The following is a 17794-nucleotide window of genomic DNA, read 5'->3' as shown; positions in this document are numbered from 1 at the left end:
CCAAATTACCCTAAATGTAATATTTCCCACTATAATGTAGAAAGAAAGAATTAGATTATAATTATCTGCTACTAAACTTCTATGGACTCTTAAATTGCTCTTCTAATTACCCCTAATTAGTCTCAATTATAGTTAAATTAACCCTAGACAAAATAGGGTCACAATTCTCCTATATGTTGGTATGAACAAAAGACTTCTATTACTCTTATGTATTTTACGACGCCATCTTATATTAACCTAACATGCATTAAAAGGTCAATAATGCTTTTCTCTAACTAGTTATCTTTCTTAGGTCATTCTCTTACAATTTAGATCGAAAAAGCTTGTTGAACTGTTACTAGAATGACGTATTGATTTTTTACATCAATCCATATAAGCCAAATATCCAAACTACAATCAAAACTAGTGAAGTAAAGCTGAACAAAATTATAATGCCCGCCCAAAATAAAATAAGATCAAAGTAGCAGTCCTCAACTCTCACATTATATTCTAAAATATAGCATTAATTATAAGGACTTATCCATGGGATAGGGCAAAGAAACAAAGAAAGTACCACGTGATTAATCAAAATAAAGATTCAGCATGGATGGGTAGTAGGTAGCATGCATTTGGTCTAGCCGTTAATTGGGCTGAAGATCAAGGTTAGCAAGCTGCTGTATGTTGATGGGATAGGCATAGTTTTGGTTGCCGGTGAATGCGTTCCTTCCCAAAATGATGTTGACGGTTTCGGTGGGGTGGAATGCGTCCCAGAATACGTATTGTCTGCGGTTGGCGCATGGCGTTTGGAATGGAAGACACGTGATCTGTCCTCCGTTCCTTCCCACGCCGCAGCACCCTCGGTTTGTCTCCGTTATACCTGTTTTAAATTTTAATTAATTAATTATAATGAACTAAGCAAACGCCACCTAATTTTAAAAAATGAATGCCTATATATATATATATATATATATATCAAACGCCACCTAATTTTAAAAAATGGATGCCTATGCATATATATATATATATATATATATATATATATATATATGCACTTGATAACTCAGGATTTCAGCCATTATCCCAAATTAAGGAGGTGAAAGTCGTTCGTCCATTAATACATCGCTGGTAATTCATCGACGTAATGACTTAAAGAGGAATCGAACTCGTGACCTTAAAATCAACAAAATTACAAGTCACTCTTACCATTTGAACTATCCTTTATATTTTATATGCATGTGACTTTGAGTACTTAAAACGGTTTTTTAAACATGCAAAACCCCTAAATTTGATTTTCACTTTTTAAACAAATATTCAAAAATTAACTTGAAAATAAAATATATAATATTTTTATATATTTTTTAAATTGAATAGGGTTATATATATTTATACATACATACATACATATATTAGTTTTCAAATGAATAGATATTTTTAACTTTACAAATAAAGACATGGGTATACTAGGTAGTAGGTAATTAATTAAGCATAGATATGAAAAAAATACCATAGGCTTGAGAATTGGCGAGGAGATCTACGAACATATGGTAAATATCAACGTAGATGAACTTGGCGGCGGGGAGCTTGGCGTTGAGGTCCGTGACCATGGTCTTGATGTTGGCGTTGAAGGGTGCAACCAGCTGGTTCACCTCCGCCGAGCACCGCCCGTTTTGGTTCTGAGCCAATATGCTGGGGATGCACCCCATTTGCCCCAGGCCCGCCAGCACAAACCTCCGTGCCCCCAGATTGTAAAGGCTCTGCGCACAACATCCATCCATATATTATAAATAAATGCACCAATATTCAATTTTTTTGGCAATCAAACCAGTTTGAAATCATTGAAAGACTTTAAAAATGTGTTTTGAGAGTAGATTTTCAGATCTCAAGGAAATCTTTTAATCATCAAACCACGAACAACCTTTTAATTAATCATTCATCATTCTATTGCTAAATTTTTTACTGTTATACTTCATTTTTCACAAACTGTTACTAATGAGCTCTCATAGGAACGTGGCATCTGTGATCGCACACAGAGCATTGATTTAAATTGTATGTTACTCAAGAAGAGGAAGCAAGCCTTGAAATATGTATAAATATTAATTCAATTGATTACTATCCTAACCCAATTAATTAATTAATTGGTCATGAGAATATTTGGTCTTCCTAACACATTTTGTCAATAAAAACTAATAATTATTGTAAAACTAGTAGGCACCAACTTATTTTTGAGTCAAACATAAAATTATTATTGGAGAGAATTTGTGTAGTTTTCCTTTTTTTTTTTTTTTTTGGAATACGCACCGGGTATCCACGTGTTCGTTTACGGACTACGTGACTAATCCTATGCCCCTTGAAGTTGACCGCACAACTCCAAAGGGAGAGTAAATTGAGGAGTTCAGAGACGGAAACGAATCCGAGAGGGTTTGAACACCTAACCTCGTGAAAGGCACTCTCGTAACCCGTACTATCACCTGAACCACACCCTGGGGATTAGTTTTCCTTATTATTAATGGGTAACATGGATGAACTAGTAGCATCAACTGGTGCTCTTGCAATACTCCGAAGACATAAAAGCTAAAAAGGAATAGTTATTTTCCATTTATAATTATTTAAAAATAAAATAAAATAAAATTTTCACAACTAACTAAAAATATCTTTACTCTTTTTGGTAAAGCATGCAGAAGTTTATAAATGCATGCAGCCGCAGATGCTTTGCTTTATAGGCCAGGAAGGAAAGGCCAAAGGAAGCAGAGCACGCCTTAAATAGACACAGACGCATCAGGCACGCAAACAAATGGACGCGCAGTGGCCGATGGAGGGGAGAGGAATTAAATACAGCGCAGTGGGAGAAGGTGGGATGGCACACTATTAATATATAATTAGTGGCAGTAAACACTGTTGAGTGACGGAAGGCATTAAAGTGAAAGAGGGAACTTACAGTGACTTGGCCGTAGTACTGCTGGATGAGCAAGTCTGCGAACTGCTGGGGATTGTACTGAGAGCGGGTGGCGTAGTTGGGCATTAGGTAATTGTTGAGATAGTCGTTGCTCCCCATCCCCACGAAGAATATGCACCGCCCGATCGCGTTCGCAACGTCGTCCGCCCCCAGGCTGTCCGTTATCTCGTCCAGCGTGCTCTCGAAGTTCCTTATCTGCTGGTTGAATGGGATCCGCCCCACCTGACAATAACCCACATACGTCCACACATTTACCCATGTTTATCATTAATTACCACGCGGTCACGATGCATCAAGCAATATTCACTGCACTCGTCGCACTCACATTTTCATCTCTAACTAATACCTATCACATGAGATAAACTCTCCAAGAAAAATTCAACAATGTAGATTACCAAAATCATAAACCGTCCTTACATTTGAATGGCTAAATTCTATATCTATTTTATTTTCTTAATTATACTTTTTTAGTTAGATATGTTTCAAGCATGCATGAAAAGTCGTATGTCCAACTATATTCTAATCCCTCGTAAAGATAGATCTCGATGAAGAGTATATTGTACTTGAAATCTACTTTATGAGTGATCAAAAAGCTTGAAACGCAACTCAAACACCACTTCTCGAGATATCTAACTTTATGTTTATAACATCTATGTTTGTTATTCTCTTGACATTTACTATTTAAAATAACTTAATAAAATTTGTATATTTTACAGATTCGAGATTCTTGTCAGGCTCAAGCACTACAAGAGATAAACCCTAAAAAAAGTCTTCAACATTAATTGTTACATTAGCCTACAACTTTATATCCTCCTTTTATCGAACTTTTTCGCTATCATTCTTCTCCTTTTATATTTAATATAAATGAGTTATTGCAAGTCATTATCTCATCCACTCGCTACCAAGAATTACTACATATCCTCTGACTAAACATTGAAATTTTGACTTTTCAAAATTTCCTAGTTAACAAATTAATTAATGGGAGAATTGGATTGAAAATCTTTTGTCTTTAATTAAACTAGTTATGGATACGCTACTAGTTTTATCCAAATATTATTATATCTTGTTAGTTTTATTAATGAAATTAAAACTGTTAAGAAAATAGATAATAAAAATAATGCTATAAACAAGACATGCGAGCGGGGCATGAAGAAGTGATCAATTGCTTACAAAGTTTCTGCCGGTGGCATCGAGGATGCCAGCAGCGGCGGAGGCGTAGTTGACTCCATGAAGCACTTGCTCTCCGGAGGCTTCAGAGTGGGCGGGGATTAAAGGCAGTCCTAGAAGTTCCGCTGCAACTCACACACACAGATCAGTGTTAATAATATTGGAAAGTTGTTAGAAAATTGATGACACCGGCCAGTAAAAACTACACAGATCAATGTAGTATATACATTTTTCTGTGAAAAGTTCTTTTTTTTTTTTTACTGTTATTAATTTCTTGAGACAAATTAATTGACTAAGCTTAAAACCATACATGAATATATATATATATATATATATATATATATATATATAAAAACTAGAAGATTGCTATATACGTATAGCTAGCCTGCAGCTAGCCTATCCGCAATTGAATGCACTTAGATGAATTGGATGAAACCAAAGGCGTGGGGTCAAAGGGGAATAGATTTCCCTGCATGCATGGTGTAGTACATGTCAAGGCATGGGAGGCTCTTTAGATGGATAGGCTTTAGTGTGAGGTGTAAGTTCTCTCTCTCTCTCTCTCTTAAATGAACTGAACACATACATTTTTTTTTTAAAGAGGTAAAGATGATATAGAACTTTTTATGTTTTAAATTACACCTACAGCAAAACCTTTTTTAAAAAAAAAAATTTAACCTAAAATAATATATATAATGAATCGTGACATCTAAGTCAAAACAATGGAAGCTTTATGGGTTTTCTCCAAAACCCCAACCATGGAAAAAGGATCATTTTTTTGCGTTGGAATTTGGAACTTGTGAAAATTGATTTGTTACTTATATTTGGCGATATTTTAAATAGCATTATAATAATTTTATTATATATACAACAATTAATTTTAACTATAGAAATTATTAAGAACCAACGTAAATTTGTACCTCTTTTTTTTTGTTCTTTTAGAAAATGAACACGTCAAAACTTAATTTAATTTATGTTATACGTTGTTTTGCCTTTCTACCTTGATTATTATTTTAGTGCTTTGCCCAAGTTAATTCTATGATGCATGATAATTGATAACGACAAAGGCAAGATTATTTTCTTAAAATATAATATTTTTATAAAAAAAATCTTGAAATACATAAGATATTCCGCACCATTCAAAGCATGTGTACAACGACATATGCAGTTGGGAACATCTAATCAAGGAATTAATAATGACTAAGTATAAAATTATGTTTGCATTCTAGTGTCAAAGACCTAATTTACACTTTAAAGCCTTAAGTTTGCTCTAATATTAAACTTGAAAAGGAGACAAAACACAATTCTATAATATCTTGTACTAAAACTTTTAAATTAAAATGAAAAATAAAAAGTAACAAAATTTAAAGTCCAATTCTTTAAATTTTAGCTAAAGAAATTTTAATATCATATCATAAACTAAATCCCCTTAAAAGAAATTTTGTAGCTAGGTTGAAACCTAATAATGATTTGAATGGCTCATCAACACATAGGTTAAAGGGAGAGGATAGGAGAGTTTAATTAATTTTTTAGTGTGGGAGTGTTTGTGCAACTGGTTATTTTTTTTTTATTTTTTTTTTTATTTTCATTTTTATTTTTATTTTTTATTTTTTGAAATGATGATATCTGAAAATTTTTAAATATTTGACTAATTCATTAGGATAACGAACCATTCTTTAGACCCTTCTGCACTTAAATATTTTCTCATATTTTAATTATGAGTCTTATTACCTAATAACGAGTAATTATAAAAGTGACCTACATCTCCATGTTGTCAAGTTGTAAAGTTTTTATTTTATTTTTTACTTGTAACTTTACTAAGAATGCGTGAATAAAGAAAATAAGTTTCTTGTATAATTTATCTTGACAGCCACCGTTGAGGGCTCTTGTACAGCTTATTATTATTTTTTGTTTGTTGGGACAATTCCATGTGGGTACGTGTTGGATTCAAATTTTTTAAAGCATGGAATGGGTTATGAGGGATAAGGTGGAGTATCGCAGATTGCGCATCACTCTATCGATCCGGAGGCTACCAAAACAGAAAACAAAAGAAAAATCTCACCTTTGAGAGTGGCAAATGGTCAAAGCTGCATCGTCACATGAACATTAACCCATGCTACGGCTTATCTATTCTAGATATACAGAGGAGTGCAATGAAGCAAAAGAATAATTAAGCTAGATAAAAGGAAGAAGAAGAATAAATGAATAGGAGAAGAGAAGAAGAAAGAAGTTACCGATTTCATCAACCAAAGAAGAAGAAGAAGGAAGGAAGGATGAAAGAAATAGGAGAAGAGGAGACAAAGGGAGAAGTTACCGATTTCATCAACAATGGTGTAGCCGTTGGAGAAGCGACCGGTGGGGCCGCCGTTAAAGTCGATACCATAGGGGAAGTAGTTGGCCTTGGCGAAAGAGGGAAGGTCGTTGTTGTTCCCGTTGTCTATCAGAGAGTCTCCGAATACGAACATTGCCGGCACCATCTCTGCTCCTCCGGCCGCGCCCCCAGAAGCACTGCCTATGGACGGATCGCCTTGGCCTGAGACTGCACCGCTGCTACTCATCATCACCACTGCCATTAACGTCAAGGCATACACGGCAGAGAACCTCAAACTACCCATTTGGCTTTGAGAGAGAGAGAGGGGGAGGGCGGGCGCTCGCTAGGAAGAGAGAGTTGACAGATGAAGCAGTAAATTGGACACTGTGACTGCAAGCAAGTCTATTAATAACTGTGGTGAGGCGGTGGTTGGAAGGTTTGTAATGCTTCCATCCGTCCTCTCCATTGCATTTACTATATATGCTCGGGGGGAACGCGAAAATGAATGCATGCATATGCCTCCCTTGAAAATGCACACATTTTTTAAGTTAAAAAGCAATTGTTTTGATGCATATGTGTGTGTATGTGTATAAATAAATAAAAAAATTGATTGTGAAATTTAAGTTATGTAATTAAATATAATTTATTTGCAGTTGAGATATATTCTATACTCTTTTTACCCCACGAGGATTTATGAAAATAATAAATATAATTTAAATCAAGCCATAAATTATTTGATTATTGCATACTTAAAACTTCCTTATGAGTAGGCCTGGCAAAACGGGCGGGCGGGCCGGGTTTGGGCGGGTCACTAACGGACCGGGTCATAAATGGATTGGGTCATAAACGGGTCGATGTTAAACGGATCACACACATGCCAATCCTAACCCGTCCGTTATTAAACGGGCGGGTAACGAGTCACCCGTTTAAAAATATATATATTTTTTATTTTAAAATTTCGTATAAAATGACATTTAAAAAAAAAAACTGAATTATACTTATTAATTTCTGAATAAAAAGAATATAAAATGTAAAAAATAATACATCCCTTTAATGAACGCATTTTTTTAAAAATGTAAAATTAAAAAAAAAAACACAAGGTGTGAGTGGTTCGAGTGGAGCAGCTGGATGCAGACTCAATTTCAAAAATCAGTACATAGTCTCCATGAAGTTGTTTGAGAAGGGGGGTCTTGGATGACTTGCGCCCCAATCAACTTTCCACATAAAAAGATTTCTATCCTAATTCTTCTTTCCAAACTTTCCTAAACTCATTCTCTCTCTGTTCTTGATTTCTAGGATCAACTTTCCGAGAAAAAACATCATGGGAAACTTCAGAAACTTTACAACAAGAGTCATGATCAAGAAGCTCCAAAGAAAAATCCTTGCCCACGAATGCCAGACAGAAGAACTCATTACTGTAAGTCCAAGACTGTCATTTAATCATAATCGTCGTGTGTACTTCTTCCAGGAACAGAACCTTCTTTCGATTTTTTTCTTCTGGGTTTCTTTCTTTTTCATTCTCCCAAGAAAAAAAGAAAAAATACTCTGCACTGATTCTGCATTAAAACTCTGCTTCTTATTTCAGTTATTTGTGTTACAAATACTCTGTTCTTTGTCTCAGGTAAGTGGCACTGGCAGCGCTGCGTGTCTCAATGGGAAAAAAATTTCTGCTTGCAGGTGGGTTTAATTCCCTGGAAAAAGGTTTTGGAATCCAAGAAACTTATACCCCACTTTGAAAAAATTGCAAATTGGAAAGACTCCGGTGCAGAGGAGGCATTCCGAAATGCAAAAGCCAAATATTGGGCACAAATCAATGGTCTCCCCTGCCCCTGCCAAATTTCCGTGCCGGACCCAGACATCTACATTGATGAAATCAACTGGGATTCGAAAATAGTCGATTTCGAGCTATTATCGAGTTTGGGAAAGGCGATCGATGAGCACGAAGATGAAGAAGAAGAGGAAGAAGAAGAAAAGTTCGAAGTAGATAAATATTCCCACCTCTTGCTTGATCAGAAAATTGAGCCTACAGGGAGTCGGGAACTTTACTTAGCCTTAGGGTTTTTTTTTTAAGTGTGACTGTGTGTGATTGTGAACAGTGAGCCGTGAAGGCTTGAAGATGAAGTGAAGGGAGGCTGAAGTAGCGAATTAACGGGCCACCAGCCGGGTGACCCGCCCAAACCCACTTAACCCGTTTATAAACGGGTTGACCCGTGACCCGCCCAATTATTAAATGGGTTAACTTTCTCAAACCCGGACCCGTTTTAAATGGACGGGTCCGGGTGACCCAACGGGTTATAACCCGTTTTTCCAGGCCTACTTATGAGTCAACTATGAAATTCAAGCAAGTATTTTGACAACTCGTGATTTTTTAACCTATGAGATTTAATATTAATTAAATATTTCAAAAATAACACGAACTCTAAGAAAATATAAAATTTAATAACAAAGTTAGTTAAGTATGGACTGCAATAATTTGACATTATCCTTATTATATATATATATATATATATATATATATATATTAAGCATTCAATAAATAAAATTGTAGCATATGGATATTAGAAAATCAAAATTTTGGTGAAATACTATCAATTAGGAATTTAGCATTGAAGTGAAAAAAGTTTTATACAACAACGACAACAAACCTTAAGTCCCAATAGGTGGGGTCGACTGTATAAACCTTTCTTCGCCAAATCATTCGATTGAGAGCATTTTCTTCTATCAGATTAAGGGCTATTAAATTCTTTTTCACTACCTCATTTTAAGTTATTTTATGTTTACCTCTATCCTTTTCATACCAAAAATATTAACTATGTAACGACCCAAATCTTCTTCTTTATCATTATTTTTTTTTAAATTAATCTGATATCTGTATGTAATGGGCACCCCTATGCAGCGGAAAACATAAATCGCATAACCATACATACACACACACACACACACATGTATATATATATATATACAATATCAGAATTTAGTATTTTCATACCATAACTACATAACACATCTCTCTATCCAGTATCAACTATCTCAAAAATACAAAACTCTACACAAAACTTACCCTATAACTAGGACAATCAAGTAAACTCTCTATCTACGAGTTTGATCCGCTCGCCCAACTGGCTCACCTGAAAAATGTTAAGGTAACGGGGTGAGACGACGCTCAGTAAGTGGAAATATGCTATTACTAGTGTGTGGTGACCGAGTTGTATAGCTATAAAATAAAATTTAAAACTGTATGATATGGCAAATCAGTAAAACACATTTATCGCAAGCATAGTAGCTTAAATTATTTGTATCATCTGAACTTTTTATCATTCATACTGCTTGTATCATACTATATACAAAAAATATTGTAAAATTGTATACATATACATATACATATACATAACTGTGCTCTTTCCCTGAGACTCTGTATGTCATGATTTGACCCCTCATGATAGGGTTGTGCGGCCCGTAGGTGGGACTTAACTTTGGTCGGCCCTCCAGGTAAGTCACTATACTCTATACTACCTCAGTCCTGCCAAACTGCATCCACTCCTAGGCTCGGGACTGGCTGCTACCTTATCAAACCGGCTCCCTCAACCCAGCAAAATGGGGAGTTGCATCCTCTCCAAACACAGTTTGACGGTACCCACACACTATCTGAGATATGTGGTTGCACTCTATTCTATATTTAGCAACGGTATCATGCCCTGTAAACTGTATCTGTCTGTAATCTCACATGGATCCGATACTATATATACTCTTTTTACTATTTTCATCATGTTTCCAAAATAACCATAACACTATTATTATGTACTATAAATACTGTATGTAATATTTGAACATCTGTAGCATCTTGATGTTATAACTGTATAATCTATCTGTACACTCTATCTGTGTAATCTGTCTGTATACTCTGAGTGTTATGGCATTTAGGAACACATGGCATTTTGTAAATACTATATATACTAATCTGAATAGACATCTGTATACATACATACATATATATCTGTCTGTGAAACTATCTAAATAAAAATTGTATATGTACACATATCTATCTATATAATATCTGTGAATATTTGGCTATATTTGTATGTTCTGTATAAGTTCATATACTGGGAAAACTGTATAAAATTCTACATCAAATAATATCTACTCAGGCCACACATACTTTAAAAAAGCATATTCTCTAAAAACTACATAATAACTGGTATACATGCATATATGTAAGATTTCTGTTGATATAATCAAACCTCCTAACTTGCATAACATATTTCCCTTACCTAATTTCTGAAAAGTCCCTACAATACTATGGCCCTACACCAGCAAAGTTCCCCACTCAACACCTTGAAAACAATATTTTCTAGAACAAAATATCAGTATTTTCCTGCATACAACATTTCTTATAACTACAGGGAAAGCAAATCCTGAATAACAGCCTTACCCTGAAATTGGGATGAATTCCAAACCAATTCCACCAACAATCAGCTCCAGCATACTTGCAAAAAATTTCACCAGGAGCGTCGTTGTAGCCTCAGATCTTTGATCCGGCGAGAAACAGAGCCGGGATCGAAAAGAGAAGGGGAGGGGTGTGTTTTAGAGAAAGAGAAAGAGAGAGAGAGGAGAGAGAGAGAGAGAGAGAGAGAGAGAGAGAGAGAGAGAGAGAGAGAGAGAGTGAGGGTGATTTGCGCTGAAAATCTGTCAAAAATCCAAGTTTTCACTATTTATAGAGTCGGCTTCATCGACGAGACACGTCACCTCGTCGACGAGTCCTGAAGAAAGTTCGTCGACGAACCTTCTCTCCTCGTCGAATAATTTTAAACATCCAAAACCCCCTCTCGGTATCTTTTCATCGACGAGGCGTGCCTTCGTTGACACGCCTCGTCGACGAGACACTCAAGAATCTTCGTCAACAAAACCCCTATGTTCGTCGACGAGATCCTTAAAAATTCCTCGAGTTATTACAAACTAACTCACTCCTCCTCACAGGTGCTCTACTAAACCCTTGTTTCAAATGTCCAAACCATCTAAGCTGCCCCTTCTTTATATTGTTTTCATCTAGTGTTATAGTTAAAATATTAAGTATATGTTCATTTCTTACTTAACTTAATTTTAATGTTAAACCACTTATGCAACACCCCAAACCCGTCATGTGGGGCCCGAAGGGTTATGAGACCATCCACGCGTCTCTGATACCATTCACGTAGCAGAACTAATTAAACAATCTCAAATAAAATACCAGAGTTCTACAAACATATATAAACAAACCCATAAAAAGGTACAACCATATTCTCCATATTACATAACTAGGATAAAATTATTAAACACGGCACTATACACATATCCATTCTTTTAACTACTCACAAAATCTAACCCTGCCCTAGAGCTTTCTACGCTCGATCACCTAAATGACTTGAAATGATTAATAAATCATCAGGGTGAGACATCTCTCAGTAAGAAAGAAATAAGTTACAACATAGTGCGGCTGAAGTGTTTAATATATATTTTTACAAAGTATACATATAGTCATGTTTCACTATCAATAGCAATTGAGAAAATGGCATCTATAATCACATCATTATCGTCTTCTCTACTACACAATCACATACATGCATACATAAGTATTTTACTGATAATTCCCGAGAATAAAGAAGTCTGCCCGGTCATACAAGTAACTTCCCTAACCTCGTAGACTTTACCTGGATACATAACCCGACGGCTTACTGAGGAAGGTGAGCGCCCTGATTTTAGTACTAGAGCATAGGGAAGCTATCCTACCATGATCAGAGAGGCTAAAGTACAGGAATTTCTGAGTTTGACTTAGGGATCATTGACAGTTCAGCAGTATGCGGCGAAATTCATTGAGCTGTCACTGTAACGACCTGAAATTTCCATCCTATTTTTTTCTATATTAATATATAATCTTTGATACCTTGCGTGAGCATAGTCGATGTCATCACGGCCCGAAGTGGGACAGTGGTATCCTATGCATTTCATATAACGCCTAAGCAGCAGAAGTGCATACATATCCAACATATTCCAAAATACAATACCAGAGTACTATAAACCTAGTTGTACACGTACACACATATACATAATACTTCCCAAAAATCCCAAAATATTTTCGGCTCCACAGACCAACCCAAAACGCACCCCAAAAACTACACCGACTCTATACCACCTCTACCTCTGAGCCGGTCCTACTCGCCTCTCTGGATTACCTGAAATGTTTAATAATGTTGGGGTGAGACACCTCTCAATAAGGAGAAACATGTTATTACCAGTGTGTGGCATATGAGTTAGTTGGCAACATATCATTGATACTGCATACTTTATACATCAAGTAAAACATATGTATAATAACAAATGTTTATGTCATTTAGTATATGAAAATTTCTGAGTTATCTATTCAAAAGTACTTCTATCTATAATAAGTAATCTTTGCTTTCTGTATGTACTATACATAAACATAAATCTATAAACTTCCTCCTGGATGGCTATATGTCATGACTTGCCCCCTCACGACTGGGTTGTGTGGCTCGTAGGCGGGGCTAAACACTGGTTGGCCCTTCGGTGCTAGCCTAATTGTATGCATATCTAGATGTCTATAGCACGAAAGGCTCAATCCACCTGGTCCGGATGCCAGGGAGCTCACAACTCTACTTGAGGGCACAATCAGCTGTACTATACTCTATTTGAGACAAATGGTTGCATTGTCTATACTGTATCACAACAGTACAGTGCTCTATACACTGTTGTATTCCATTAGGGTCTGATACTGTATAATAATATTTCTATATAAGTCTAGCTGTTTTACCATGATTCTATATTTCTGTAATAACCATGATTATGTATCAACTGTATAGCCATGACGCTGTAATAATTGTATATCTGTATATTCTGTAATTATGTAATTCTGTATTATATATGTCATGGCTCTATACTCTGTATAATATGTATTTCTCTATATCATGGTTCTATAAAATTCTATATAATCATGGTTCTGTATATTTCTGTATAACCATGGTAAAAAAGACTATGACTTCCTGCTTAATTTCCTCATTTTTTTTATAAAACCCAAAATCACAAAATTCAGTAGATCATAATCCACCTGAACCCGTGGGTACCAGGGATACATCAGAACACATAACGGAAGCCTAAGTAGCAGGAAACATGTAATCATAATATCATAAATACAAAATCATCCATCACAATACTAGAGTTACGACAACCACTGTATTTATATACACACAGTATACAACCCAAAAGATATCTTAGGGCCATCCCAAAAGAAATACATCCGTCCCTATCAAAACACTTACCCTTCTAGAAGGGCAGATCAACAGTACTAGATCAATGGGCCTTTACCTGCTCTCCTATCAGGGGCTCCTGAAATATTTATAAAATTCGAGGTGAGACACCTCTCGGTAAGGGAAATAAACTAATACTAGTGTGTGGCAACATGAGTATTTCGTGTTATGCATATATTATATAGAAACATATTTAATAAATTGTCATGTCATATCTGGGAAACATATATTTTCAAATCATTGCAGAATATACATGATTTTCATAAATATAATTCATCTCGTATAACATAAAAAAAAAAAAAAAACAATCATGGTAGGTTAGCTGGCTATTGTCATGTATTACCCCCACATGACTGGGTTGTGTGGCCCGAAGGCAGGACCTGACAATGGTTGGCCGACCACTGCTAAGTCAATAGTACAGTCCGTAAGTCTGATGGGTCTGCCAGACCTGGTCCGTACACCAGGGGCGCTCACATATTTCTTAAAAACTACATCGACCATCCAATCTCACACCACTCCATACAGCAGCGTTAACACAAATATCATGATCATGATGACCATGGACACATAGCAACGGTACTGTGCAAGTGCTAGCCTAAATCAAGCCAACCAGGTTCTGATATCATATAACATATATTGAAAATGTGATACATGGATATTTCATTTCATTAATTATCAAATCAATCATATCATTTTGCGTATATACGTATATCATGAAAATCATCTGCTCGTACGCCGATATTTCACATTTTACCATAGCGCGGCTTGTACACCAGCAAATCATATCCATAGCACAGCCTGTATGCTGGCAAATCATTTCCATAGCTCGGCTTGTACGTCGAAAAATTATATCCATAGCACAGCTCGTACGCCGACAAATCACATCCATAGTTCGGCCCGTACGCCAGTAAATCATATACATAACTCGACCCGTATGCAGGCAAACAAATATAAAATCTCAGCCCGTACACCAATTTTCATTACAAAAATCCATATCATTAACACACTCCCAGAAAACATTATTTTATAACAATTTCTACTCATGCCACACTAAACAGGTTTTTCATATATCTAACATACCATCATTTTCAACAGTATTTCTCAAATATAAATCATATATAAATATATTTATTTCCTTGAAATCAAATGCTATAACATTATACATACTTTTTTTAAAAATACTAGCTTAGTTTATCCCCTTACCTATGTCCTGAAAAAGCCCCTAAAAGAAATACTCCTGCACCTGTAGAGTTCCCTACTCAACACCTTGAAAACAACATTCCCCAGAAATAAAGTTCAGTATTTCTACACGTATTACACTTTCTACAACTATCAAATAACAAAATACTGAGTAGAAAGCCTTACCCTAGATTTGGGATGGTTTCCAACTCAACCCCACCGACGATCCGCTCCAACAAACTTGCAAAGAACTTTCCTAGGAGCGTTGTGGTGGCTTCAGATCGTCGAACCAGCGAGAATCCGGCCTGAGATCGTAGAGAGAAGGTAGGAGGGGCATAGAGGAGAGAGAGAATGTGAGAATTTCTAAATTTTGTGCATTTAGACAAAGTTTTAGGCTATTTATACTAGGGGATTCGTCGACGAGCCACGTCACCTCGTCGACGAGTCCTATAAAAAGTTCGTTGATGAACCTGAACCCTCATCGATGAATTTCAAGCTTCCAAAAATCCTCTCTTGGTATCTTCTCGTCGACGAGATAGAACTTCGTCGGCGAGATCCTGAAGCACCCTTGTCGACGAAACCCCTGTGTTCGTCGACGAAGCCTGGGAAATTCTTTAGGATTATCCCATCCAAAATGCAACGTCGTCGACGGCCTCCTTCTGTTCCTATTTCCATTTCCCTTTATTCTTATTATTTAAATACCATTATTCTTCAGATTGTTGCAAAGACACTGTTAATCAATTCTGTAAAACATTGTACAATCATGTTCTAAAATATACTACGTAATCATAATTTTGTAACTTACTATATAAGCATGATTCTGTAAAATAATGTATGTCATATAAACTGTATTTCTGTATAATACAATATAGTCGTAGTTGTGTATATAAAACTGTATAAATTATGGTTCATAACTCTGTAGGCTATATAATTATGTTTCTATAAAACTATATAACATGTTTCTGTAGAAACTATATATAAGCATAATTCTGCACTCTATTTGAGTAATGAATAATATTTCAGTAATTCTCATGCCACACAACTAAATAAAATCCCATATAAATATGTTCCGTAAAGCTATATAATTTTCATAGTCTAATCAGATACTATGTTATACTGGTAAAATGTCTAATAAAGCTGGTGGCATAACATGCATTCCCCTTACCAGACTATCTAACTCTAGATACTATTTGTCACGCCCCAAACCCGGTAATGGGACCTAGGGGTGAATTAATAACCTAACATGTCCCTGTATCATACAAAACCACAATACATCACAATGAATGAGGGTTTGACCCCGTGGGGTTCCCAGACACCCTATACACATTCACATACAGACAGAATATACACAGCAGAAAATGGTCTTTCTATACATATTTTGTACCATACTAGAGTCTATACAAAAGGATTTTAAGCTCCATAAAATACAACACAAACCTAGGTGTCAGCCAAAACCACAAAACACAACCCAGTACAGTCCTAGTGCTTACCCAAGTACCTCTCACAATACACCGACCACTATGCTCCCAACACAAGGACGCTAGTTCCGGTTACTCAAAGGACATGAAAAATATGTACATACAACAGGCGTGAGACACCTCTCAGTAAGGCAGATCGAGGTTAAATCGGTGTGTGGCATATGAGTGTTATCATGACACAAAACATACACAGTTAAATGCAATTCTAGTATTTTCACAAAACAGTTCCAGTACAGTGCACACACGCACACACACATAATCAAGCAACCCGGGTCATCACACCCTTTGACCCAAAATCGGACCGCATTACACGGCGTCCCCGACACATGGCGTAGCCCCAAGCTCCCATGGCATCATACCGATACAACTGGTGGATCCACATCCTTTGGTGATCAGCCTGTAAGGCTCACGCCCTCGAATATAGAGCCGAACACTCTTGCCACACATGGCAAGCAATATTTTACGCCCTCGGATATAGAGTCAGACACTCTTTCAATACTTAGAACAATTCGAAACTCCGTTCCTATTGCATTTCATCAAAACACAACCATACATGCTCATATAACCAAACAAACCACACTCATTTGGTAATCTAAAATCACGATTTTCTAAACATATACAATTTAAATAAGTCAAGGCACGGTCATCCCTATAACACAATATATTTACGATTTTCCAACAAAACCAGGGATACAACCTAATACCCTTTTTTTTCCTAAAATTGTAACATGAAAATCCCAAAATTTTACCCGTTAGATTCCCCCAAATGAGTAACCAAAACGTACACAAGACCGTGAACCACAGTTCTACCAAGTCTGATTTCAAAAATAACCGATATAAATAGAATTCCCTTACCTTTCCCCGAAAATCCAAACCTGAGCTCTACGGCCCCTAAATAGCAAACCGAGTTCCAAAAACCTATAAATCACAGTACAAAACATACTCACAATTCTATTCTCTACAAAACTATCAGAACAGAATTGAAAATCGAGTCTTACTTCGATTTTAAGCCAAAACCCAAAAATGCCTGAAACGAAGATTTGATCAGTAAATCTTGTAGAGAATCCTTCCCTGATCCTCATGGTAACGTCGGATCGATGAGTCCTGCAAAGTATGGCAAAAAAATCTAGAGAGAGAGAGAGAGAGTATTTCGAGTTCCTAGAAAGAGAGAGAGAGGATTTGAGATTTCTTAATTGTTAAGCAATGAAAATGGATATTTATAGCCTTTTGACTCGGTCGCCCTCATCAACGAGATGGCGTCTTCGTTGACGAGGCACTGAAGATAATTCGTCGATGAGATAGTGACCTTGTCAAAGAGCCTGAGATTTCTAGATTCCCGAAACCTCTTTGCTTGTCCACGTCGACGAGCTCTTGCATTTCATTACCGAGCAACCTGAGGTGTCGACGAACCCTAACTTCATCGAAGAAGCCTGCT

At 36.3% G+C, this 17794-nt stretch overlaps 1 protein-coding gene across 1 annotated transcript; it reads right to left on the bottom strand.

Moving 5' to 3' along the window:
* Window positions 1-307: 307 nt before the first annotated feature.
* LOC131161773 (GDSL esterase/lipase At1g71691) lies at window positions 308-6784 on the bottom strand. Its single transcript, XM_058117736.1, has 5 exons — window positions 6411-6784; window positions 4103-4224; window positions 2915-3154; window positions 1484-1733; window positions 308-856 (listed from the first exon to the last, which is right to left on the bottom strand). The coding sequence occupies exons 1-5, from the start codon at window positions 6709-6711 to the stop codon at window positions 621-623; spliced, it is 1149 nt and encodes a 382-aa protein (XP_057973719.1). The 5' UTR covers window positions 6712-6784; the 3' UTR covers window positions 308-620.
* Between the last annotated feature and the right edge of the window lie 11010 nt (window positions 6785-17794).

Source organism: Malania oleifera, chromosome 8, assembly GCF_029873635.1.
Source record: "Malania oleifera isolate guangnan ecotype guangnan chromosome 8, ASM2987363v1, whole genome shotgun sequence".
In the NCBI taxonomy this organism is placed as follows: Eukaryota; Viridiplantae; Streptophyta; class Magnoliopsida; order Santalales; family Ximeniaceae; genus Malania; species Malania oleifera.
The sequence above is the reverse complement of the archived record's forward strand: the minus strand, read 5'-3'. Positions and strand labels throughout refer to the sequence as shown.

What these genes read in the sequence shown, in the direction of transcription:
- LOC131161773 (XM_058117736.1), bottom strand. Translation starts at nt 6,711, where the DNA reads ATGGGTAGTTTGAGGTTCTCTGCCGTGTATGCCTTGACGTTAATGGCA. An exon ending in CACCATTGTTGATGAAATCG is followed by an intron (nt 4,225 to 6,410) that starts GTAACTTCTCCC and finishes TGTGAGTTGCAG; the next exon opens with CGGAACTTCTAGGACTGCCT. An exon ending in ATGCCACCGGCAGAAACTTT is followed by an intron (nt 3,155 to 4,102) that starts GTAAGCAATTGA and finishes GGTTATTGTCAG; the next exon opens with GTGGGGCGGATCCCATTCAA.